Consider the following 26,605-nt stretch of genomic DNA (forward strand, 5'->3'; position numbering starts at 1 on the left):
CATGGGGCTATTCAGAGTGCTCTTGTTTTTTAGAGTTTTAGAAACTTTGTTAGCCTCCCTCAGAAGCCGATGCCTGCTCAGCGGCTCCGGACCCATCTGAGGGAATAGTATCAGAGTGTCCAATAACATGAGTTTCCAGCGGCCTAGTCGGCTCCACGTGGGAGTCGGAAGCAGCCTGTGGCTTTGAGGTAGCGGGCGTCAGGGGCTGCGAAAGCACCTCACTGAGAACCGGCGACAGGCCTAGCAGAAGCCTCGTTGGCTTTGGACCTCCGGTGCCTGTCCTTTTCTTTGCGCTTTTTATAAACTCCGGTAGTTGGTTGCTCAGACGGCATTATATAGTTAAATCTTCTGCCAAAATAATGAAATGCAAAATCGTACCGACTCTTAATGGTGCGTTCATTAAATCTAGCACAAAACCGACAACTAGCAACGTCGTAGTCAGGGCCTAGGCAAGGAATACAGTAAGAATGAAAATCCTTATGAGGTATTTGCTTTCCACAAGAAATTATTAACTTTTTCTGACATCGGTCTGGAGCAAGAAAAAAGCTTCCCCAACAGGGTACTTAGCTTTAATGAAGACTGTGGATGTGAAATTCGAATGTGAAAATCTCAGGAGTCAGCCGACCGGCACTTGCGAACTGCTTTTGCTTCGGGGACCGCGCGGCAAGAAAGAATGAATGAAAATGGTGTCGGCTGCATCTTTTATACCGCTGGCACACTAACGTCAGGGAGGAGGCGACAGCATCCGACGCCGGACCTAGACTTTGGAACTCAGGCCGACTGCGGGTAGCCTGCAAGCAAGATAACCCCAATTGTAATGACTGCAACAGTGAAACACGATGAACATCCTATGGTTACATAAGACATTAAGTGGGTGTTCAAAAAAGTGCAGTAACCAGTAGACATTAAAAACATCAATAACATGAAAAATTAAGCAGTGAGTCTAAGAGCTAGGAATTAGGATATTGATTAAAACAAACTGTCATGTCTAAAAGTAAGCATACTACTCATATTACATATGTTACAATACAGTTGTATGACAAAAAAATTAACGCAACCATCTAAGGGCACATTTGATATTCAAATTCTCATCAACGCCCGGAGGTGCTTCAGCATTGAGTTTTAATTGCAAATGTAATTCTTTAAATTCTAAAAGAGAGTTGACACGACCAATAAAATTAGACACTTGCAGAATTTAAAATTTAAAACCACTGAAATTATGACAAGTGAGACTATGTTTAGCCAAGGCATTCCTGGAGTCATTATTTCTAACCGCAGCCAAGTGTTCCTTTATCCTTTAAGACAGTTTCCTGGTGGTTTTACCCACATAAAAAGCTGGGCATGAATTACATACAGCTGCATAAATTACATTGCTGGTCTTACAGTCAAAATGACCCTGAAATACAACTGTGTGATTATTGTGCTTAAACATAAAATTGTCTCCTTGAATAATGTGTGGACAAGTAACACAAATGCCACAAGGAAACATCCACTGAGTACGGACATCAGAAGGTGATTGGTCCAAATGAAACAGAGTCTCTGTTCTCAAAGAAAATCCTCAGGGATCTTGCTTTTTTGTAAAGAATAGTAGGTGCATCACCCAAGTTTATTAGCAACTTCTTGGCTGTTAGTGAGGGTGTCCCAGTTCGATTGGATGATGTTTCTTATATCAGAGGAATCCCTGCAGATAGGGGACTGGAAAAGCGGCAGTCCAATCCTTTCTTATGATCTGTGGATCGGAAGAGGAAGCCAGAAGAGGTTCCACCAAGGCTAAGGAGGAAGGGGAAAGAACAGGGGAAGGGGTTCACAGAAGCTTGCTGGGAGAGGGGCAAAAGGTTGGATGGAAGAGGATCAGAAATAACAGGCTGCTTACATGGAAACCCAGAAGAAATAATAGGAGGGAATTTATTACATCTAGCTGCAGAGATTTCAGTAATGAGGGAATCCAAAAGACCTTCAGGATAATGTCGGTCAATAAGATGATTCTTGAGTAAGAAACATTCCTTCTTAAAAATGTCATCATTGCTGACCAAGCGTGAAATGCGAATAAACTGACCCCTGGTCATGTTGCACTTCATGAAGCTAGGATGCATGCTGGTGTAGTCTAAGTAATTATTCCTAAAAGTGGATTTCCCTATGAAGGGAAGACCACCAAGAAAGGTTTACATGGTCAAAGGAGATGCAAACATCTAGAAAGGTGGCATGAATGCCACAGGAAGAAATATTAAACTTCAAAAAGGGAATAGAGTCAGAAAGGGAATCAAGGAAAATATTTAAGAGCTGTTCACTGCCTTCCCAAACAAAAAACACATCACCTATATATATTCTGTATAGGCTTACATGGTCAAAACCAGGCAGTTATCACCCTAGTCCTGAGTAGCATCCTGCCTTCGCCCAGAATGATAACACAATACAAGGACAAAATGATTGACTTCAACAATTGGCTAAGCTTCTGGTGTCATTCAAAGGGGATCCAGTATTTGCCTGGGACGACATGATCGACAGACCACGATGCTTTGCCAGAGATGGTCTGCACATGTCGCCCCTGGAATTCAGGTTACTGGCTAAGGCTCTTGCCACCCCCTATAGTGCCTTTTTTAAGCAAAGTTTAAAGGACAAAACCACCACCGTAACACGTACAAGCATGCAAATTCTGAAGGTAATGCTACTCAATGCTAAAAGTCTAAACCTGAAAATGCACTCTCTCGAGGCACTCCTAAAAATGGAGAATATCGATATCTGTGCAGTAACTGAGACCTGGTTCAAGGCTCCAGAGAGCACCCCTGCAAAACCAGACTACAACTCTTACCACACTTTTCGGTCACCAAACCAGGACCAAAACACTAAAGGTGGAGGAGTGTCCATATTCACCAAGGATATTCACACCACCAGGCTAGTTGCCCAACACAACACGTCTGAAATTCTCCAGGTGTAACTAACACTAGGTAAGACTGCAATCCAAACTGTAGCTTGCTACAGATCCCTCACCATGCCCCAAGATTCTCACTACACCTTTCTAAACATACTGGAAAATATTAAAATACAACCAAACATCCTAATACTGGGTGATTTCAACTACCCTGACATTAACTGGGAAAACTACTCGTGTACCAACACGTTTGCCCAACGGTTCTTGGAATTCATAAATTCCAATGCCCTGGATCAACTAATCCATAGTCCCACCAGGGGCTCCAATATACTAGACCTGGTCATTACCAACATGGGAAATTGATGCTCCACACCTATGATCACCCCCTCATTGGTCAGGTCTGACCATAAGCTAATCACCCTTAACATCCACATCCCAACCCCCCCCCAGTAAGGAAACCTCCATAAAAAACTTCTCCAAAGCCAACTTCATGCTACTCAAGTGACAAACTTCATGACACATGTGCAGACGGGAAATTAAAGCTCGACTGCTGAATCCTACACTAAGGCGCTGTACGAGCACATCCACTCATGCATGAATTGTGCCATCCCAAATAGAACCAAGATGCTCTCCTCCAAAAAAAAGGAAGCCAATCTGGTGGTCCCCCTGCAATAAACAAACTTTGCAACAAAATGAAGAAACTGTTGCAGAAAAGAGGAAAATCCCAGGATGCAAAAAACTCCCTTACCAGCCTCAGTAAGAAGTTGAGATCCCTCATAAAATCCTCCAAAGCTAGTTATGAAAGTAAAATTGCCAAAGATTCCAAAGACAACCACAAGGCATTCTATAACTATGTCAAGAATCTAAATGGCAATGCTCAGATCTGCTCTGAGCTGCAACAGAATGGCATTAAATATATTGATCCCAAGGATATTGCCAATATCCTGGCAGATCAATTCAGTGCCAACCACCCCCTTCTCACCCCCTAAACGGCCCATCTCAATACTGGAAGATTGCCAGATTCGGGTAATAATGGCCACACAAGTAAAAAAAAACGTACTCTCCAAAGCTAAGAATACAGCATCCATGGGAACAGATGACATCCCAGACTGTGTATTACATGAACTACAAAATGAACTGGCACCTCACCTAAGTGTCATGTTTAATCATAGCCTCACCTCAGGCTTCATGCCCACTGAGTGGCACACAGCTACAGTTATCCCACTCCACAAGGGGGGATCCACCTTGGATCCCGGGAACTACCGCCCACCATCAGTCTGACAAGCCTGATCTGCAAGGCTACGGAACATATTATCATGGAACTTATAAACAAAGACATTGGCAACCTTCAAACACTGAACCCCACCCAGTTTGGGTTCGTGAAGGGTCAATCTTGTCTCCTGAACCTGACTGACTTCTTCGAATCAGTCTCCAGAGCCGTGACGAGGGTAAGGCAGTCCACACAGCCTATCTGGACCTCACCAAGGCCTTTGACACCATCCCCCACGCTGGAATCATAGATAAACTTACTAAGCTGGACATTAACCCTACGTCACTCTATGGGTTGCCAACTGGCTTACTGACAGAACCCACACTGTAAAAGTAGCAGACACCAAATCCAGCTCCAGACATGTGACAAGTGGAGTACCTCAGGGTTCAGTCCTGGGACCACTCTTGTTTGGCATCTACTTCTCTGAAGTACAGGCCAACACTAAGGGACTCTGGCTAACAAAGTTTGCAGATAACTGCAAACTGGGAGCCATTACTGAATCCCCAAATGATGTGGATACTCTACAAAAGCGCCTTACAGAAACAGATGCTTGGTGCCAGAGCCATGGGCTCAAGCTCAATGCCAAGAAATGTATAGTTATCCCCTTTGGGGAAAAATATGTACCCTTGAATTACCACATAGGTGGCAGTACACTAAACACTAAAAGTGTGATAAGAGACTTAGGGACACAGGTGGACTGTGGTCTCACCTTCGATAACCACATCGCCACAACAGTCAGGAAATCCTTCTCTGTGACACACCTCATCACTAAGAGCTTTTCATCCAGAAAAAAGGAGGTCATTGTCCCACTGTACTCATCCATCATTAGACCCATTATAGAATACAACGTCTCGTTTGGTATGTACCTCTCAAGACATGTGCAACAACTGGAAAGGCTGCAGAAATACCTCACTAAAATAATCACAGGCTTAAAGCAGATGCCCTATGCTGACCGCCTTAAAAAACTCCAGCTATACTCTGTCGCATAGCATCTACTCAGAGGCAATCTCTGCTTAACAAACAAGGCCATGTCAAACCCAGAGCTGTTGGACATGCTACACTTAAAGAAATCCCAATCCCTCAGAGCCACATGCTCCAGGGATCTAAACCTTGTCATCACAATAAACAAAACATGTTGGAGGGATAGGTTCCTGACCCAGAGACTCCCCAGACTCAGGAATAGACTACCCATACATGTCAAGCAGACCGCCTCTTTGGTCCTCTTCAAAAGGAACCTTGACGATTGGATGGGCGAAAGGAAATTCACACCGGGAATCACGTCAGGGGTCCAGGGAAGTAAACAGTATGGGAAAAAATAGCCAAGAAATTGTTATGGCTAGGCTTGTATAAGCCCTAGGGCCGATAGCCTAGTACGAACCTATGAAGAATACAGAGCATGTCTAAAACACATCTGTATTAAGATACTGCACCAGAAGAAAAACTGCATGTATTTTTCCAGAAAGGACATTTCTGTCACTGTAAACATGCCAAGACCATAACAAACACCTGTACTGAAGAGGATAACGTGGTAGAATCAAATTCAGCACTACAGATAGTGAGGTCAAATTCAGCAAAAGGCTGTTTTTAAATACCCAAGGCAAAATGGCAGTACTGGCTGCATTTTATCAGAGTATTTAATAATAATTCCTTAAAAGCTTTACTAACACGCAAAAGGGAGAATAACATGTTAGCCACCCAGTGGAACAAAGAAATAAAGCCCTGACTACATTCCAGGTGACCAAAGTCTGACAGAAAATCTGTTGAAGCTCTATGCGAAGCACAGGTCACCTCTCTGTAGCCCGTACGATACTGAGAAGAGACAAGACCTTGAAATTACTAATTAGTTACTACTAACTGCTATTAATTATTACTTTTGAGACTACTAAAGTAACTTACCCAACCTCTCTTAGAACCTGTAGCAACAACCCAAATAAAGTTATGAACATAGGAAACTGTTGTGCTTGTAGCGGTCACAAATAAAAAGTGCCACCTGGGCCAAAGGGATCTTTCAGTTTCTAGATCTCCATGGGGAACAAATGGATCAAAAGAAAGGCATATATAAGCAGACCTACCCAGCTTATGGAGAAGTTGTCCATTGTTCAAGCTTCTTTGTGTGGTGTAGTGGAGCAGAAAGTTTCAGCTTTATGTCTACTGATGCAAAATGGTCTATTTGTGAAACATTCCAATTGTGCAACAGCTGAAGAAAGCCATTCTTTGTTTAACACGCATTTGTCTAGGTCTACGTTCAAAATGCAGCATTGGTCTGCAAATGTGTTCCCTTGAGAGAGTATGCAGACTGCTGTTATGGTCATCTGGTATTGCAAAGCTGGTTTCCAAGCAATCACTGATAACATGCAGAGAGGGTAAAGGATTCTGTCCCTCCCTATTTTGATGCAGCATATAACTGTGGTACTGATCGTCACTAACTGCAGGGCACACCGATTTGTCTGAAACTTCTGAGAGCCTAGATCAATGACACAATTTATTTGACATGTATATGCTTCTTTTTTTGGATTGTATGATTCCTTGTACATTCAGTGTCTGTCAGTGCTTCCCAGTCGAGTTCTGAAGCATCTGTTGGGAGGGTCTGACTGAGTGGTCCTTGACTGAATGGGACCACAGCATTTTTGCTAACTTACATGCATCACCACCCAGCTCCTTGGAAATGCAGGATAAGACTGGATTCATTTCTTTCAAGGAATGTGTGTGCGTCTCCTTATATGTAAAATCTGGCCAGGGGTATCATCAGGGTGGTCAAAGCCATACATCATACAGCTCTGACGCACTGTTAAGTCATCTCTCTCTCTCCTTGGCGAGACTTCGAAAACACTTATGTAAATTATCTACTTTTTAGTGGTAGGGAGAGGCCTTCTGAAAGTTTATATCTAGCAAGGAGACTAGGAAACTACTCAGAGCTGGAATGAGACTGAATTTCTGAATATTTAAGGAAAACCTCAAGACACATGAAAAACATTCATGATTAAAGAAATTACCCCACTGACCTCCTCCAGAAAAACTGCTTGAATGAGGTGGTCAACCAGGTATGGGTATATGTGAATGTTCTTGGCTCTATAAATAGCAATCACCAGAGCCAAGCACTTCACACCTTGAGAACAGTACACAAGCCAAATGACAATGAGTTAACTTGCTAGTGTGAGCCCTATGCTTTCAAGCTAAGGAAGCAGCTGTTGCCCCTGTGGACTGAAATGTGTAGGTAGATAGCCCTGCAACCACCAGGACATCGAAAATGCTGGGAGGGGTGACACGGCAAAACATGCAATGTTAATATTATGAATATAACTTCTGGAACTTCAACAAATGGATTGAGTTTTGTTAGATGTAGGACAGGTTTCCAAGTTCCCTTTTTTGTGGAAAAGGTATAGTCCTGAATAAAGCCCTTTGTTACGTTATTTAGGGTACTGTTTCTATACCTCCCAAGGCCTACAGAGAATGGAAGGATTAGGTGTATATGATTTCTTGGCAGTGGAGTAATTGCTGCCAAGAGACTAGGTTTATATGATCTCTTGGCAGTGGAGAACTGCTGGTGCTTTTCGGCTGTCTGCTACAGTCTGTAACACTTCTGAAATTATTTGAAGTACCCATTTTGTCTGTCACCGTTTTTTCTGCAGACTGGAAGACACTCCAAGTCTTTCAGCAATTTTATTTTTATGCTTGGCAACAAGTTAAAGAACACTGGTCTATGACCCTTTTCAGGCAGAGTTCAAGACATGAAGACATAAAACAGGTAAATAATGGGCATTCAATACAATATAAAGTAAACATAGCATGTGACAATTATGCAGATACAACTGCAATAGCATGCTATAAATACAAGTGAAAAAAAACTTGTGAAAGTAAGACTAATTAGTGCATTGACCTGTATGGGTGTGTGCTAAACTGTATGGACTACATCATAAAGAGAAATTAATTCAAAATAAAGCACAGCAGTTAAGAAAGATGCGGAGAGGGAAAGGGAAGCAATTTAATAAGCTAAGCAATGTAGTAGTTAATCAAATAATAGGCAAATAGGAAGAAGGGTAGACAGGTAGAGAAGAGAAAGTACACAATAGGATAAACTAGGTTAATGAGATATAAAGCACAGCAGGAACATCAACACTAAGAACAAATAAATTAAGAAAAGTTAGTAAAGGCAAACTCTATGGAAACATAACAGTCTAGTTTATATACGATTATGAAAGTGCTGTCATTTCAAGTTCTCCCTCATATGCTTCTTTAGGGCATTACATAATCCATAAAGGTGGTTTACTTTTTAATTTCTTGAGGAATCATGTATGGGGTGGTTGTGGTGGGAGGGCAAGCGTTTATAGAGATGTCTGGGGAAGGGATGATATCCATTTAGTCACAGCTGCTCACTGTGGGGAAAAAGACACAACAGGCCTTCTAGGCTTTCCTTCGCCCTCTCCCTGCAATTCATTCTAGAAATGGCCCTTTTCATCTTTCTCTCTGGCTTATCATTACCTTGCCTTGACATTATGCAACTGATTCTGAGGAGTTATTCCTGTCATATTGTGGCAATTGGGGGGGGTTTAACACACTGCTCGACTTCTCTTTCCTCCATTTCTTAAACACTTCACTGGTAAGCTCCTAAAGAGGAAAGCCTTATCTAAGGGGACATTTAGGGTCCACACTTTGATATTGTCTGGCAAGGGGGTTGTAACTTCAACCCAAGTATGGCTACTGACCACAGAATCTCTAGCTACTGCCATGAATGCTGCATCCACAGCCTCATAATTATATTTAACAGAATGCTTCTCCACCTGACCATCTCTCTTGAGTGAGTTCTAACAGTTTTGCCCTCAGTTAACATCAAGCACTCCCCCAATCTTCTCTACTACACAGTCTGGGAAAGCTATCTGGAACTAGATCAGAAGAGTCTGACTGATTGCCCTGAAGGCCAGGCTGGCAGCTGTATAGACTTTCCTCCCAAAGCAATCAAGCACTCTGCTTTCACTATCATCTGTGAAAGTATTAAGAGCAGGAACCAATATGGAACTTTTTTTTTTTGCTCTATGGGAACTACAGCTGGATCCAGCAAGAATTCTTAGGGAGGTACCTGTGGGACTCTTGGAAACTACAGAACCTGTCAGTTTTTTGGAGCAGAGAGTTAATCTGTTTCCTGAGACGATGCCTTGTTCACAAAATTGGAGGAACTACCACAGGTATATGGGTTTTAGGCTCAGCAAATTAAAATATATATTTTCTGTTCCTCAGATGTTTCCCTTCCTTCCCAAATGCTGAATGCAGTTAATTTCTATCAAGTTACATTTCTTGACATTCACTAACAGATGTCTCTATGATGCTCAACTCAAAGTACATCTTTAACCATATATTAAGTGTACAACACCTTTCAAGAACTATGGAGGAATACAATGAATTACTGGACACTCATGCAGGAGCCCAGCCCACTGCCCACCACTGCCTTCACCTTTTCATTTCAGTAAGCAGTAAATTCTGCTTCAACTCAGCAATACTTTCCAACAGCAATAGGTAAAAGCTTGTCTTCAAACACTAGGCAGTCACAGGCACAAGGCTATTGTTAAACACAGCTGGGTATAAAGCACATGCACATTCACAAGCATAGTCTAAGCTATAAGCAATCAAATAGTGCACTTTATAAAATTCACACTCGTTCCATCTTACTTTGTTTCTTTCTTGCCTCCTTGGATCCACTGTTTGAGAAGATATTCATAGTAGCTGTCAGCTCTTGCACCAAGTGTGAAGACCCCAAGGTGACTGAACTGTCCACTGTTAGTATTGATGAACATAGGAACTAATCCTTCATGCTTCCCTCCAAGTTCATGTACATGTTTCATAACACTGTCCACTGCATTCTGTGCAACAAAATAAGTAAATAAGGCAAACACGGTACACTATATGCCATACAGAAATACATAAACAGTGAAATACACCACCTACTAAACCTTGTACTCTCAATTACAAAAACAAAGCTTGAATGCATCTTTAAAATTATTTCTACCATGCAAATAAAAATTTCTGTCAACACTTGAATGAATCTACAATTCAGAAAATAAACAGAACAAATGAGACAAAGGCCTATTTTTTTCCTCAAACTATGAGGTAGTGTGAGAATGCATGTATTGAAAATTCAGAATTATATTACTACATGCCAGATCTATTATACACGGAAACTTGGCATAATTCTAATTTGGACACTTATTTTCTAAGTGGCTGAATATTGAATTAAATGATGAAACGTTTCATTGCACTGCATAACTGAATTTTGATTGGTTGTTTTGTTTTTCTGAAAATATTTAAGTGGATGTGAAGGCTTTTGTATACTTAGAACCTTGTCAAGGTGCACAATGCTGAGACACTAATTTGTTTTAAATGGAGAATAAAATAACTTTAAAATTTTAGTGATCGGTATGTACTTAATAAAACAAAGTAATCCGGTAATCCAATTCACTGGAAGTGTGCACTAATTTGATTAGTCAGCTGATAATTCCACTGTTTTCCAATAGCTCTGTAGTACTCACTACTTAATTACAATGTAGGCGGTCTATACTACACAAAGAGAACAACGGTACAATACATTTTTGGAATGGGAGCATCAGCGGCTGCCTCAACAAACTCTGGATGCATAGAGAGTAATATTTTGAGAATAGCAATGGAAGATCATATTTTGTATCTGAACAGAAATGGAGGAAAGGAAGTGAAATATTAAGCCAAAACAATTCTTTTGTAACAGTACCTGGCACATGGCATTCCTCCTCAGGGTTTCAGAATTACCATCAAAACCTCTTTCATTTGGTCCAGAGCATCAGGGCTTAAAGAAGATGTGGGAGAGAGTCTCAATGAACAGTATGACAGAAATGATAAAAATCCTCAAAGATTTTGGCAAACAGCAAACCAAGTTATTAAATGGCAAGATGAGCAGTATTACAGGCTATGCAGAATATTTCAATTGTTGGCGATAAAGCGACATTATGTTAGCAGGAGATTCAAAACAGCTTTGATAGTTTTACAGCAGTTTGAGGAAAAGATTTCACAGTAAAAAGATGTAAAACACGGAGCGATATTAGCAGCTTTGAAAATTCTTCATGGTGTCCTTGGGAACAGAGTTGGTACATTATACAAAATGATAATATTCTGGGAAGGAAATTAAACTGCCTCCACTGAAAAAGGACCTGCGTCCAGTTGGAATTTCCCGGTAAACAAATGTAAATAAATACACTGAATTTGTCACAAAGAAATTCACCTAGTTTTATGGAACAAACACCTACACAAGTTAATCATAATAATTATGATTGCTGAAAGAACTGTAGTATTTAAGTCTGACTTAGCTGAAGGATCATTTTTCAGTAGAGGCTGGGGGGGGGGTGGGGGGGATTCCACAAGATTCAAAAATATTTAAACAGTTGATGAGTAATTACATACAAGGGAAGAAAAGCCCCACAACATATTAAATATTTTACAATGAGCTGAGGAGAAAGCTTTCACAAAAAACACACATTTTACCAGTAGCTGATAAGTAACTATGCACAAGGGGAGAAAATACTCACAACAAATAAACAAACAAATTGAAATACATTTACAGAAATATTACTATGATAAATTGTAATCAAGAATATAATATGTACTTCAAGTAGCAAGACACTGCGGAATTGGACACTATGTCAAGTAAACTAATACATTTATTCAAATTACTGACTATATTTCTAATAATGTAGAAAGGTGAAAAATAATAGAGTATCCTGCTGCCAGTATAAGAGGAACAGAATGAGATGAGTAGTAATGAGCAGGAAGGAAATTTAAGGACACAGAGAGAGAAATGATTATTAGAAAGATGAGAATGTTATGGAAGGACACGAGAGGAAAACCAACAGTAGTTAAGAGTCAGTTGAAGAGCTAGAAGAACATACATTAGTAGTATTGTACCATTAAAGTGAGAGCTTCTTTTGATGTTAAACCATTGCTACTTGTTAAGATATGGAGAGGTTAGTGAATTTACAGTGAGAAAGGCTCAGTTACAGTGAGTAGTGTATCTATTTTTGAGGATTGTGCATGTACAGTTCCAAACCCAGTCACTGGGGATGCACAAGCCAGTGCATTTCTTTGTGCCGTTCCCAAGCCCGGATAAATGGGGAGGGTTGCGTCAGGAAGGGCATCCGGCGTAAATCTTCGCCAAATCATTTCATGCAGTCACCAGTAAATATTTCCATACCGGATCAGTCGAGGCCCGGGTTAACGACGACTGCCATCAGTACTATTAGCCAACAGGGTGTTGGCGGAAATTGGGCTACTGTTGGCCGAAGGAGGAGAAGAGGCGGAAGGCATGGCCGAAGGCAGGAAGAGAGGAGAAAGGCTAGGACTGTGTAAGTGAGGGTCGGAACTTTGAATGTTGGCAGTATGACTGGTATAGAGAGAGAGCTAGCTGATATGATGGACAGAAGGAAGGTTGGTATATTGCGTGTGCAAGAGACCAGATGGAAGGGGAGTAAGGCTAGGTGCATCGGAGGTGGGTTCAAATTGTTTTATCATGGTGTGATTGGAAGGAGAAATGGCGTAGGAGTTATTCTGAGGGAACAGTATGCTAAGAGTGTTTTGGAGGTGAAAAGAGTGTCAGATAGAGTGATGTTTATGAAGTTAGAAATTGATGACGTAATGTTGAATGTTGTTAGTGCATATGCTCCACAAGTTGGGTGTGCAATGGATGAAAAAGAAAAAGTTTGGAGTGAATTGGATGAATAGGTGATGACTGTACCCAAGGGTGAGAGTGTGGTGATTGGAGCGGATTTCAATGGGCATGTTGGTGAAGGGAACAGAGGGGATGAGGAAGTGATGGGTAGGTATGGTGTTAAACAAAGGAACGCAGAAGGTCAGATAGTAGTGGATTTTGCGAAAAGAATGGACATGGCTGTGGTGAATACGTATTTTAACAAGAGGGAGTTGCATAGGATGACATACAGGAGTGGAGGAAGATGCACACAGGTGGATTATATTTTATGTAGGAGGGCCAGTCTGAGGGAGATTGGAGACTGTAAAGTGGTGACCGGAGAAAGTGTAGTTAGGCAGCACAGGATGGTGGTTTGTAGGATGACGTTGGTGATCAAGAAGAGGAGGAGGAGTGTGAGGGCAGCACCGAGGATCAAATGGTGGAAATTGAAAAAGGGTAATTGTGAGGTGGAGTTCAGGGATGAGTTAAGACAGGCACTGGGTGGCAGTGAAGAGTTACCAAACAGCTGGGTAACTACAGCAGAGCTAGTAAGGGAGACGGCTAGAAAGGTGCTTCGTATCACATCGGGACAGAGGAAGGATGACAAGGAGACATGGTGGTGGAATGAGGAAGTACAGGAGAGCATACAGGCAAAGAAGTGGGATTGTCAGAGAGATGAAGAAAGTAGACAGGAGTATAAGGAGATGGAGGTGCATGGCAAAGAGAGAGGTGGCTAAGGATAAGACATATGAAGAGTTGTATGAAAGGTTGGACACTAAGGTGGGAGAAAAGGACCTGTACCGATTGGCTAGACAGAGGGACCGAGCTAGGAAAGATGTGCTGCAGGTAAAAGTGATAAAGGATAATGAGGGAAATGTACTTACAAGCGAGGAGTGTGTGTTGAGGAGATGGAAAGAGTACTTTGAGGGGTTGATGAATGAAGAGAATGAGAGGGAGAGAAGGTTGGATGATGTAGGGATAGTGAATCATGAAGTACAATGGATTAGCAAGGAGGAAGTAAGGATAGCTATGAAGACAATGAAGAATGGAAAGTCTGTTGGCCCAGATGACATATCTGTGGAAGCATGGAGGTGTTTAGGTGAAATGGCAGTGGAGTTTTTAACCAGATTGTTTAATGAAATCTTAGAAAGTGAGAGGATGCCTGAGGAATGGAGAAAGTGTTTTGGCACCGATTTTTGAAAAATAAGGGTGATGTGCAGAGCTGTAGTAACTACAGAGGGATTAAACTGATCAGTCACAGCATGAAGTTATGGGAAAGAGTAGTGGAAGCTAGGTTAAGAAGGGACGTGATGATTAGTGATCAAGCAGTATGGTTTCATGCCGGGAAAGAGCACTACAGATGCAATGTTTGCTCTGAGTGTGTTGATGGTACAGAGAATATCAGAAGAAGTTGCATTGTGTTTTTGAAGACTTAGAGAAAGCATATGACAGGGTGCCTAGAGAGGAGTTGTGGTATTGTATGAGGAAGTCAGGAGTGTCAGAGAAGTATGCAAGAGTGGTACAGGATATGTACAAGGGTGGTGTGACAGTGGTGAGGTCTGCGGTGGGAGTGACAGATGCAGTTTAAGGTGGAGGTGGGGTTACATCAAGGATCAGCTCTGAGCCCTTTCTTATTTGCAATGGTGATGGACAGTTGACAGACGAGATCAGACAGAGTCCCCGTGGACTATGATGTTTGCAGATGACATTGTGATCTGTAGTGAGAGTAGGGAACAGGTGGAGGAGACCCTGGAGAGATGGAGATATGCTCTAGAGAGAAGAGGAATGAAGGTCAGCAGGACTAAGACAGAATACATGTGTGTGAATGACAGTGAGGATAGAGGAATGGTGAGGATGCAAGGAGTAGAGGTGGCAAAGGTGGATGAGTTTAAATACTTGGGGTCAATAGTTCAGAGTAATAGTGACTGTGGAAGAGAGGTGAAGAAGAGAGTACAGGCAGGATGGAGTGGGTGGAGAAGAGTGTCAGAAGTGATTTGTGACAGTCGAGTACCTGTAAGAGTGAAAGGGAAGGTCTACAAGAGGGTAGTGAGACCAGCTATGTTATATGGGTTGGAGACAGTGGCATTGACAAAAAGGCAGGAGATTGAGCTGGATGCGGCAGTTAAAGATGTTAAGATTTGCACTGGGTGTGACGAGGTTGGACAGGATTAGGAGTAAGTATATTAGAGGGTCAGCCCAGGTTGGAAGGTTTGGAGACAAAGCCAGAGGGGCAAGATTATGTTGGTTTGGACATGTGCTGAGGAGGGATGTTGAGTATATTGGGAAAAAGATGCTAAGGATGAAGCTACCAGGTAACAGGAAAAGAGGAAGGCCTAAGATAAGGTTTATGGATGTGGTAAGAGAGGACTTGCAGGTGGTTGGTGTGACAGAGCAAGATGCAGAGGACAGGAAGAAATGGAAACTGGTGAGCCTCTGTGGCGACCCCCAACGGGAACAGCCGAAAGAAGATGATGATGTGCATGTACAGTTCCAGGTGTTGGACAGACATTTATTTTTAGATATTTCTTGAAATTGGAAAGATTGCTATTATGTTTAAGGGATAAGGGGATAAAGTTCCAGGGGTGTACTACATAGCTGGAATTGAGAGAAGTTCATGCTGACAGGTGTGATTTGCAGGTAGTGAAGAGGATTGCATTTCCAGATCAAAGTGGCTTAGTAGGGAGGGGTGTGTGTGTGTGCGCGCGTCTAAAAAGTCTAGCTGGACTTTTGCTTTGTTCTGGTTTGTATACTAATTTATGGGCTACAAGTAGTTGGCTGTAATTCGGCTGCTTGGTAATTCAGGCCAATGAAGCTGTTTTAGGACTAAGCAGTGATGGGTTATGTTTGATGAGTTAGTGTCAAATTTTACAGCACTGGTTTAGTTTATTTTGGATGCAAGCTTGAAGGTTAAGCATTACCCAAGATCCATAATAGTACAGTGAGGAGTAGGAGTATAGAGGCCAGGAGTTTCCTGGATGAATCAGTCAAGTAGTTTTTTGTTCTATAGAGTGTCCCTAATTTTGGTGATTTTTATTTTCATAACATGTTGCACACAACTCAAATTTCAGGTCATCATCAATTGTAGCTTAGTATGGGGATAACTTATATAGGGGATGTTATTGAAAAAAAAAATGTTGACGTTTGTAAGGACTTTTGGAAGGAATTGCAGCGGCTTTTTTTTTTTTTTTTTGATTGAGTAGAAGCTTGGAGTTACTGAGCCAGGTTTAAACGGATAAAAATGACTTTTGGGTGAGGTGTTTTAAAGTAATTATATTACTAGCAGAACAGATTAATGTGGCATCACAAGCATAGCTTATGACAGATGCTTGACATTTGGGGGAGCGCAGGTTGTTGGTAGATGTATTATCTGTGAATATGTGGATCGCAGTCCTTACCATATTATAAATGCATACAATTTTAAGCCTGTTTAATATATGGACTGTTATTGAAAAGCAATAATTTACAGTCTTAAATGCCCTTGTGACAAATATTATATAGAGCAAACAGAACATACTGTAAGAGTCCATATTTTAAAGGGTATTAGGAACCATTCTCATGATAGTCTAAGAACAATACATTTTAAATCAAAGACATGCTTTGAATTTTCAATTCTTAACATGTTTTATAATGCATGCAGTTGAAAATTCAGAATTATATTACAATTTGTCAGATATGCAAAAACAAAAAAAAAAGAAGACTGGCATATTTTTAAGTGGGTGACCCTAATTCCTAAGGTTTGCAATAATGAATTAATGTTGAAATAATTAATTGCATATTTGAAAGAATTTTTCATTGGTAATTTCTTTCTTCTGAAAATATTTATGTGGATATGAAAGCTTTTGTATATTTAAAGCCTTATTTAGCTAAGGCACTAGTTCATTTTAAATGGAAAATAAAATGATAATTTTAATGACCAGTGTGTGCTTAAATAAGGGTTATTTGCAGTAATTTGCTTATCAAATTTGGTGGAAGTGTGTAGTAATACTGTACAGGATTCTATGCCTGAAAATAACTGTATATAAGCAGAAAATGGTCTTTAAAATAAGCAAATGCTGAGTGGTGGCCTGTCTTTAAACAAGCAACCAAGGCCATGTATGAAATACAGAAACATTTTACTCTGAGTGGTAAGTTATGCTATTCAAGGGGCAAACTGCACGATATTTTATATCCAGTTATTTTGAATCCTCCTGTAATATTCATCCACATCCAGACCTAAATAATGATATGATGAAAAGGACAATGCAGAACATTCAGGGATTACATCAAAAAAGAATCCGGTTTTAATTTGGAATCACAGTGAAGTGGATTCATTTTCTAAGCCATAAATCAAGATGACATCTCTAACATGTTTTACAATTTATTACATTCTACAGTAATTTTGAAATGTTTGGGTGCAGCTGGCATATATGAATAGAGAGGGTTTAGATGTTGAAGAAAGTTTATGTGATCCTGATAGATGTTAACATTAATTTATTAATGTTGAGAGACTTCCTCCCCTGACTTATTTTTGTTGTGTCTGAAGTTAACCTTACCCAAAGTCTGACAGATTACGGTTTGGATACAAAGAAATGTAGAATTTAACACATTTTTAAGAACAGGCTGCATTAGACTGGAAGATGTTTTTTCTGTGCACATCCCCAAGAATACCAACAGTAGAAGGGTGAGAACCAAGGAACAAGGATAAAATCCATCAAGGTTAGAATTTTTTTTTTTTAAATCACGTCTATTTAGCTAACGCATATACTGCAAAGCCCCACTGTGCTGGTCACTAGACCTAGTGTGAGGACATGTTTCAGCACACCTGCAATTTCAAGCAAGACCAACTATACCCCCCCATACCAAAACACAACTGCAACAGCTACACTACTAACTTCCCCCATGTGTAGCTCTTGCAGCACACTCTCAATATTCCCCCTGATACAGGTAGGCGGCTGGTGTTGTCCACAAACCCCCACTCCAGCATTCAGACCACTAATCTAACCCAAGTTATCTACATCATACTCATTATCAAAACTTCTACATTCTGGAGTCAAGTATTCTGAGATATTTTAATGTAAACTGGGATGCAGTCAGAGTTACTGTCTGAATGCATGTAATATTTGGATTGGGTGTAGTTAATACAAATATGTCTTCTGGAAGCACAGAACAGCTAAGACACTGATTATAAGTATGAACACACAAAGAAAGACTGGTGGTCTGCAGAGTCCTTGTGAGCCACCGCACTCAGTTTTCTCTCCCATATCCCTTGTCCAATATTTCCTGAAATTGTGTGAAGTAGCTCTAAACCCCTTTGATTGCTTATACTGTACTACTGTGAGGTACTACCTTTCATGGTATTATCACCATTCAGAGTACTTGCATTAAACAATTTTTGTTGGATAAAGGACTCAATTAGTCTATCTGATCTGCCCTTTAAGTGCATTTAACATTCTTCCATCCCACCCATCCCTCTCACTTTCCTCCACTTGCCCCATGTCCTCCTGAATGCCTCTATGAATTGCCTCCACCATCCACTCTCGTAATCCACTCCACAGATAACCCGCTACATGGAAAAAAATACGAGTTGTGCGAGCATACTAATCATTAAACAGTAGATGTTTTGAGTATCGAGATAGCTACAGTGGAAGAAAAATTTTGGGATCGCTGCACTGGAAGATTACCCAAAGAAAACTGCCATGGTTGCCTCCTGTTTTTTTTTTTTTTTTGGGGGGGGGGGGGTTGAAAAGATGCACGGTTTATTACTTGCAGAATTTGTTGCACCTCCTTGAAGATCATTAGTGACAGTGCCTTAAACTCAAGAGGAGAATGGCAGCCCATAAATTATGCAGTGATAAACCCGTGCCCTTGAAAATTTACTGTGATAGTGAAAATACCCAGACACTTGTACCATATTCACCACAGGGGTGACTACTGCAGCAAAAGTCTTATTCATTTAAAGAGTAGTAAAGCAGTTATCTGCCCTTGACAGGAGGAGGTACTTAGAATAATCACTGCAAGACAGCAGCTGCGAGCCATGTTCTTCTGCCTCTGGACTGTATTTCCAGTTTGTACAATGCAGAAGAGGTATGCAAAAAGTTGCCCAGTTAGTTGCCTCACAAATAAGTATGGACATTCTTAAAGAAGACTGATGTTATGGACGCTGCCCTGGTACAGTGAGCTCTGACCTATTCCCCAATAGTGTTCCATTCTTTTTACAATTCTTTTTACAGTACAAAGAGATGGAATTTGCCGGACATAAAGAGAGGGTTTGTCTGGAGCCTGGCCTGCCTTGCTTAAGTGGCACACAGGACATAAATACCATGTCAGACTGCCCAATCTCTTGAGTTCTAGACATTCAAATTGAATAGTGGCATCCAGTAAATGCAGTACCCTTTCCTCTTTGTCCCAAATGTTACAAAAGAATACAGGTAGGTATGTGACTTGCTTTAATGCCAGCAGTGACACCACCTTATTCACAAATGACATACTTATCTTAAAACCAACACTCTCCTTATGAAAGGCTGTGTATTGCTGCTTAGACACAAGGGCTTTTAGCTGTGAAATCCTGTTTGTTGAGGTAAATGCAATCAGAAAAGGTGTTTAGAGACCGTTGTTTGCTGTCTGCAGTATCACTAGCCAAGAGAAAACATTAACCTTTCTGCTACAAAATTCAAGTCCATATGAGTTGGAACTAGTTTTTATTAAGTCTGAGATGCAGCGCCCACTCAAGAAAAGTTTTTCTCTGCAGAAAAATGATTGGAGAGGAGAGAGGTGTACTTCAGTAGAATCATGTTTAGCTGCAAGTGCTATGAGACTACTGCTGGTATGTGACAGCACTCGATTTGGATTGGATTTTTCATTTAAAGTTTAGATATTTCCATTTTTTTTCTACATTTGCTATTATTACATTACAGTTTGTTTTGTTTTAAATTTTGTTTACCTTAACATTTTTTTCTTGGAATTTTAAAAGCTCTTAGCTAAGGTCAGTAAGAAAAAAAAAATTTCCATTCACTGACTGAAAAGAAATTAAATCTATCAGTGGAAGGATCTGAGAAACGCAATTTCTTACTTTGCTTTAAGTGCACTGAGAGTGTATGATTGCACTGGATTTTGGATTGGATTTCTCCATTTAAAGTTTGGATACCTCATTTTTTTATTTTTTTCTTATGTCACAGTTTGTTTTACTTTAAATTGTTTTAATATGCAGTTGTTTTCTTGGAGTTTTAAAAGTTCTTGGCTAGAGTCAATTAGAAACAGTTCCATTTCAATTCACTAAGTGAAAATGAATTATGTCTAGCCAATTAGTTGAAAGAGCTGAAAAATTGGATTTTTTTGTTTAATTATATGAGAGACTACTGCTAGTGTAGGATTACAATGAATTTTGGATTGCATATCACCATTTCAGGTTTTGATACTGCTATTTTATATGTTCTTATACTACAGTTAGTTTTATTTAAAATGTTGTTTATCTAAGTTTTCTCTAGGAATTTTGGCTAGGGTCAGTGTGAGAAAAAGATTCCTTTTCCATTCACTGACTGAAAATGAGGTAGCTAATTTGTTGGGGGGAATGAGAAATAATGTTTATTTAGCTGTGAGTGCAATGAAACTACTTCAGTTGTGCAGCTTCACTGGATTTTTCCATTTAAAGTTTGGATATTTCTGCTATTTATTTATTTTTACTTTTGCTCTTATCATATTACAGTTTGCTTTATTATAAATGTTGTTTTTGCAAGTGCTGTGAGAGACTACTGCTGATGTGCGACTGCAATGGAGTCTGGATTGGATTTCTCAGATTAAAGTTTGGATACTTTCCATTTTTTGCTCTTATTATATTACAGTTTGCTTTATCTTAACCTTAGTTTTTTTTTCTTAGAATTATAAAAGTTCCCAGCTAGTGACAGAAAAAAAATCCATTTTTATTGACTGACTAAACAGGAATCAAGTCTTAACTAATTACTGGAAGAATCTGAGAAATGGGACTTAGTTGCATTTCCATTTATCTACAAGTGTTGTGAGACTACTGCTGAAGTAAGACTGCACTGGATTTTTCTCACCTACCCAGTTCCTGCAGTGCTTTAAACCTTGGTAGCTTTTGAGCTGCCTGCCCTTACTGTAAATTTTCCTTTGGAACCTCCCTTCCAAGTTTCATCTAATCTGCTCATTCAACTGGGCAGTGAAATATCTAACTGGCAAGGTCCTCCCATTAGACTCTCAAAAGCATGAGTTAGCCTTTGATTCATATCATTCCACTCACTTAATGCACACTTCAATATTCTGAACATTCTTCAATTTTAGTTTTAAAATCCAACATCTGGAACTAGACTACCAGTCACTGGAGAGCACAGGACCGGTTTCTCAGAAATCAGCTTGATAATAGTGCTTCTGTTTTGCTCCTGGTGATGGAAGGAACAGAGGGACATTTCTTGGACTTCCTGGAGATTACAAGTTAATAGAAAGCCTGATAACTGCTACCTAAGGGCCAGCTAGAGATTGAAGCTACTTTGTTGCTTTTGGTGAGAGAATGAACAGAGGGGCATTGACTCCTGATGGTCTCTGACTGAGGAGCATATGTGAGACTTCAATTAGTCTGAGGTACCTTATATAGATTATCTGCCTTTTTAGAGACAGACGGCTGGGAATCAGGATGAGTACAGGCACCATTCAGCACATCCTCTAGGGTTGGCAGTATACAAGAGACAGAGATGCGAGAGGAATGAGGTATACCCATTCATAGTACATCACAATACCTTCTCATTTCAAAGGGAACACCTATTCATTCTCATAAAATACTTAATTCATCCTTACAATGGTAAGATTAAAAAAATCCTTCCACAGGAAGATAAGAATTAAAATTCTCCTCACTATCAGAAAGTTGGGCTTCGGAATCTGCAGAAGAAACAACCCTATATCTGTCAATGTTAGAATCATCAGACCTTGTTTCCACAGGAAAAACTTTATAGGGGATGTCTACCTGTAATGGTTTTGTGTACCAGGATTTAATGCCTGTAATGCCTGTCTCACCAGGATAAGGAAGTCATCATTTTAACAGTAATTACGTCTTCCAAATAGTATTTAATTTTTGTTTATTCTTAATAGGAGTTCCAGAAGAAAACTGACTCAAAGGAAAGACAACTGCCTGGTACAATGGTCTCTCTCCCAGACCTAGAGTAGATACTTCTCCATTGGACACTGGAACAGACTTGAAGACTGTAGTAGACCCTGGTTCAAGCTGGCAAAAAAGACTACGACAGAGTAAGCCAGAAAAGTGAGTGGCCTGAGGAACTGTAGATTCACCCACTGTTAGCAGAGGCATAGACTGAGTCTGCTACACCAGCAAGAATTCCTTGGTAAGTGATTTTTTTTTTCTTTACTGTGAGAGAAGATCCAGTCAGACTCATGTAAATAGCCATGCCATAACAGAGGCACTGACACCAAAAGCAGTAAGCACAGCTGGAGTGAGTCGGTTGGAAAGCAAGTGTACACAAGCAGCACACTTAACACTCACAAAACGTTCCCCAGAACATTTATCTTAAAACAAGTAAAAGTAGCACTCATTTGCCTATCAGTACTCTTCAAAGCACTAGCAAACACTGACAAAAATCAAAATGCCAGGTAGGTCGTCATAAATTTTGCTTAAGCATTACACTATCACATACTCTCCTGCTTGAACCTCCTTAATCTTTTCTATCCCATAACATTAAAAGTTTACATACGCAGTACACAATTTCTCACAAAATTTGCCCCAAATAAACTGGTAAACAGTCCCAGCTAAAACAGTGGTTCCTAACAGGAAACATCAGTTACTGTGAAAAATACCAGGTTTCTTAGTGGAGAAATGCTGCTTTTAGTCAAAAAGAAGCTCTTTTCCTTAAAAGGTCAATCATTTCTCAGTCAAGGGGCTTTCCATTGGGAACTTATTTATAAGAATTTGTTTACAGGGGTGCAAGCACTGATCAGTTCTGACCAATTTCTGTCTCAGCCTGAGGTCAAAAACTTGCCAGACATACAAAACAGACAAGAGTACACAGTGCACTGGTAGAGTGGTGCTTTAGATACATAGCAAATCCAATATATTATTTTTAATATGTACAAAAGTCCCAAAGCATGTAAGACATTAGAAAAAAATAAACTAGGGATGTGAAAATGAGCAAACTATCTTAGTGGTTGAGTTAAGAGTAGATGAGAGTTAAAGTAGGCTTAAATGATTTGACCTGAGGGGCAACAGGTACAGTGGATATAAAAAGGGCACACACCCCTGTTAAAATGCCATGTTTTTGTGATAAAAATTGAGACCACAATAAATCATTTCAAAACATTTCCCACCTTTCATGTGACCTAAAACCTGTACAATTCAATTGAAAAACAAACAAATCTGTCAGGGGAAAAATATAAAAAAAGAAAACGTATGATAAGCTGGTTGCATAAGTGTGCACATCCTTAAACGAATACTTTGTTGAAGCACCTTTTGATTTAATTACAGCATTCAGTCTTCTTGGGTAGACATCTGCCACCAATTAAAGAGAATCTGATTAACCCCAAATAAATTCATCTGTCCTAGTAGGATTTTCCTGACATTTACTCAGTTGCCTGCTACAGCAAAAGCCATGGTTCGCAGAGAGTTTACAAAGCATCAAAGGAATCTCATTTTTGAAAGGCATCAAGTCCGGAGAAGGGTACAAAAATGTCCACAGCACTGGATATACCATGGAACACAGTGAAGACATGAATCAAAAACTGGAGAAAATATGGGACAACAGTGACGCTGTAAAGAAGTGTACGTCCCTCCAAAACTGATGAAAGGACAAGATGAAAACTGATCAGGGAGGCTACCAAGAGAACCAAAGCAACACTGAAGGAGCTGCAGGAATTTCTGGCAAGTACTGGTTGTGTACTGCATGTGGCAACAATCTCCCATATTCTCCACATGTCTGGACTATGGGGTAGGGTTGCAGGACGGAAGCCTTTTCTTACACAGAAAAACATCCAGGTGTGGCTAAAATTTGCAAAACAATACATCAAGACTACCAAAAGCATGTGAGAAAATGTGTTATGGTCTGATGAGACCAAGGCTGAACTTTTTGGCCACAATTCCAAAAGGTACGTTTGGCACCAAAAGAACAGCATCCCCACAGTGAAGCATGCTGGTGGCAGTATCATGCTTTGGGGTTGCTTTTCTTCAGCTGGAACTGGGGCTTTAGTCAAGGTGGAAGAAATTATTAACCATTCCAAATACCAGTCACTTTTGGCCCAAAACCTTCAGGGGTCTGCTAGAAAGCTGAAGATGAAGAGGAATTTCATATTTCAACATGACAATGACCCCAAGCATACTTCCAAATCAACAAAAGAATGGCTTCACCAGAAGAAAATTAAAGTATTGGAATGGCCCAGCCACAGCCCAAGTTTAAATCCAACAGAAAAATCTGTGGGGTGACCTGAAAAAGGCTGTGCACAAGAGATGCCCTCACAATCTGACAGCTTTAGAGCAATTTTGCAAGAAACAGTGGGCAAATATTACCAAGTCAAGATTTGTGATGCTGATAGATTCCTACCCAAGAAGACTGAATGCTGTAATTAAATCAAAAGGTGCTTCAACAAAGTATTAGTTTAAGGGTGTGCACACTTACACAACCAGCTTATTGCATGTTTTTTATTTTTTATATTTTTCCCCCAACCAATTTGTTTTTCAACTGAATTGTACAGGCTATAGGTCACATTAAAGGTGGGAAAAGTTTTGAAATGATTTATTGTGGTCTCATTTTTTATATCACAAAAATCTGACATTTTAACGGGTGTGTACACTTTTTATATCCATTGTACGTTCTGCTTGTTTAACTAAATGTGATTTTAGTAAAGAATGGAACAAGGAATAAGAGGATGAGTCTTTAATCTTAAGTGGGAGAGACTACTTCAGTCTGGGCCCAAGAATTGAGAATACTTGGACAGATGTATGTAGTTTGGACTGTGGGATTTGTTTTAAGGCCAGAGTAGTTCACGTTTTTTAGGTTGTATGTGGGGCATAGCTTATTAATTTTGAGGTTACACAAGGGAGAGTAAGTTCATGTAGGAGTTTGTACAGCTGAGATCCAAGGAGCAGGTCTGCTCTTTGGTAGACTGGGAGCCAATTAGTTTTTTTTCAGTGTTATACAATGGTTTTCAGTTTTTGGTCAGTGAGTGTGTAAAAAAACCTACATAGCTTGTTTTCTAGTGTTTGAATAGTGGTGGTGTTTCTTGTAGAGGTTGCTAATATAAGATGGAGGCTGAATTTAAATTCAGGGAGTAAAATTCCTTTCCCTATTGTAGACCTGTGATTAATTTTTTTAAGTGTATTAGCAAGATGCAAGTAGAAGTTGACTGAGGGATCTAACCAAAGCCCAAGATACTTGTAAGGGAGACTTTCCTCTAATGGATGGTCTGACATGAAGCTCTTAGTCAATTGCTGCTACAGTACAGCCCAAGAAATGGGGCTTCTCGAGACCGCAATAAAAAGTAGTGAAGAAAGCTTCCCGACTGTTGAGTTCCCTTATTGGGATTAAATAATCAGTAGTCGAGAGTGAAGGAGTAAGGGGTGCCAGAGCTTTTTGAAAATGGCTGATTATTGTTTCTTAGGCAGGAAACGACCCATATACCCTAAAAGCTAAAGCAGCAGTGGGAATGATGAATATCTTATGATTAAAGGAATTTGATGATTATCAAACAAATTTTACCCAGTTTCTATAATCTGGACAGAAACCCTTCTTTCAAAATCAGGTCTCAAATTGTAGTTCAGCACCACTTTTTACCAGCGAAGGGGATCAATGAGCCTTCTCTATAATGTTTTTTTTCCAAATAAACAACCAAGTTCCCAAACAGATCCTTCATATATTCAATCCTTCCCTGCTTCCTGAGACCTCCCTTAAAACAGTTGTGTAAATAAACTTATCATAACAGTAAATGTTCAAATGATCCCTGCTGCAGTAGCTTTACCTATAAGGGTTATATCCTGTCAAGGAGAAAACAGATGACCAGCTTCCGAAGCTTCAGGGCACCTGCCATACACCCAAACTGTCAGACTGCTCAAGCTGAGCTGAGTAAAAGACAAGTTTGGGCACCAAGCCCTTCAAAGCATCCCTCCCAACAGAGAGAGGGAGGCTGACCCTGAAAGGGCAATGCTAGGAAAAATAAATAAATAAATGCCCACAGCCTGGTATAAAAAACACATCAAAAGGCATGGAGAATAGACGTAAGGATTGGCTAATGTAGCAGTGCTCATTCTAACCTCTAGTGTTATCATTTTCATTCACTACAGTACTATGTTCACTATGCATCACTTTTGCTAGCCACAACATTTGAGAATTCATTTTATGATCAATTTCTGCGCGACTTGGTTGGCTACAATCACCTGCATTAGAAGCTGAAGTTAAGTGCAAACTTGCAGTACTGTATTTTATTCTTCTGTTAAGTGCAAACTTGCAGTTTTAAAAGTACTGTATTTTATTTTTTTCTGTTACCTAATTGTTTCACTGAATAGTGTGCTGTGCCCCACTCTGCAGTTAGTTCCCCACCTGCCCGCCTTGTTTAGTGTTGGTGGCTTTGGAATTGCCCGCCCCTCCTGTAAGTCTGTATTTGAACACTCCTCCTGGGTTCATCTCATTTGCTCACTTAACCATGTACAGTGAGATCATATTCTGAGTCTAGTGTTCACTCTACTTAATACAGAGAGAGAAGATTTTAGTGTTAGCGGCTTCTGTGAACCCTACCTACATAACCTTTTGCAATTTAATTCCAACTCTCTCCATGCCTCAAACAGTAG

The 26,605-nt window shown here is 40.2% G+C and overlaps 1 protein-coding gene across 4 annotated transcripts in view; it reads right to left on the reverse strand.

The window, feature by feature from the left end:
* MAN1B1 (mannosidase alpha class 1B member 1) overlaps positions 1-26,605 on the reverse strand; it is a 1,711,419-nt gene that overhangs the window by 642,703 nt on the left and 1,042,111 nt on the right. For all 4 annotated transcript variants that reach the window (XM_044058051.1, XM_044058053.1, XM_044058050.1 and 1 more), the window contains exon 10: positions 9,801-9,991. In XM_044058051.1, the coding sequence (XP_043913986.1) occupies positions 9,801-9,991 (191 nt within the window). The remainder of the gene's footprint in view (positions 1-9,800; positions 9,992-26,605) is intronic.

Source organism: Protopterus annectens, chromosome 16.part0, assembly GCF_019279795.1.
Source record: "Protopterus annectens isolate FY-2018-M chromosome 16.part0, PAN1.0, whole genome shotgun sequence".
Classification (NCBI taxonomy): domain Eukaryota; kingdom Metazoa; phylum Chordata; order Ceratodontiformes; family Protopteridae; genus Protopterus; species Protopterus annectens.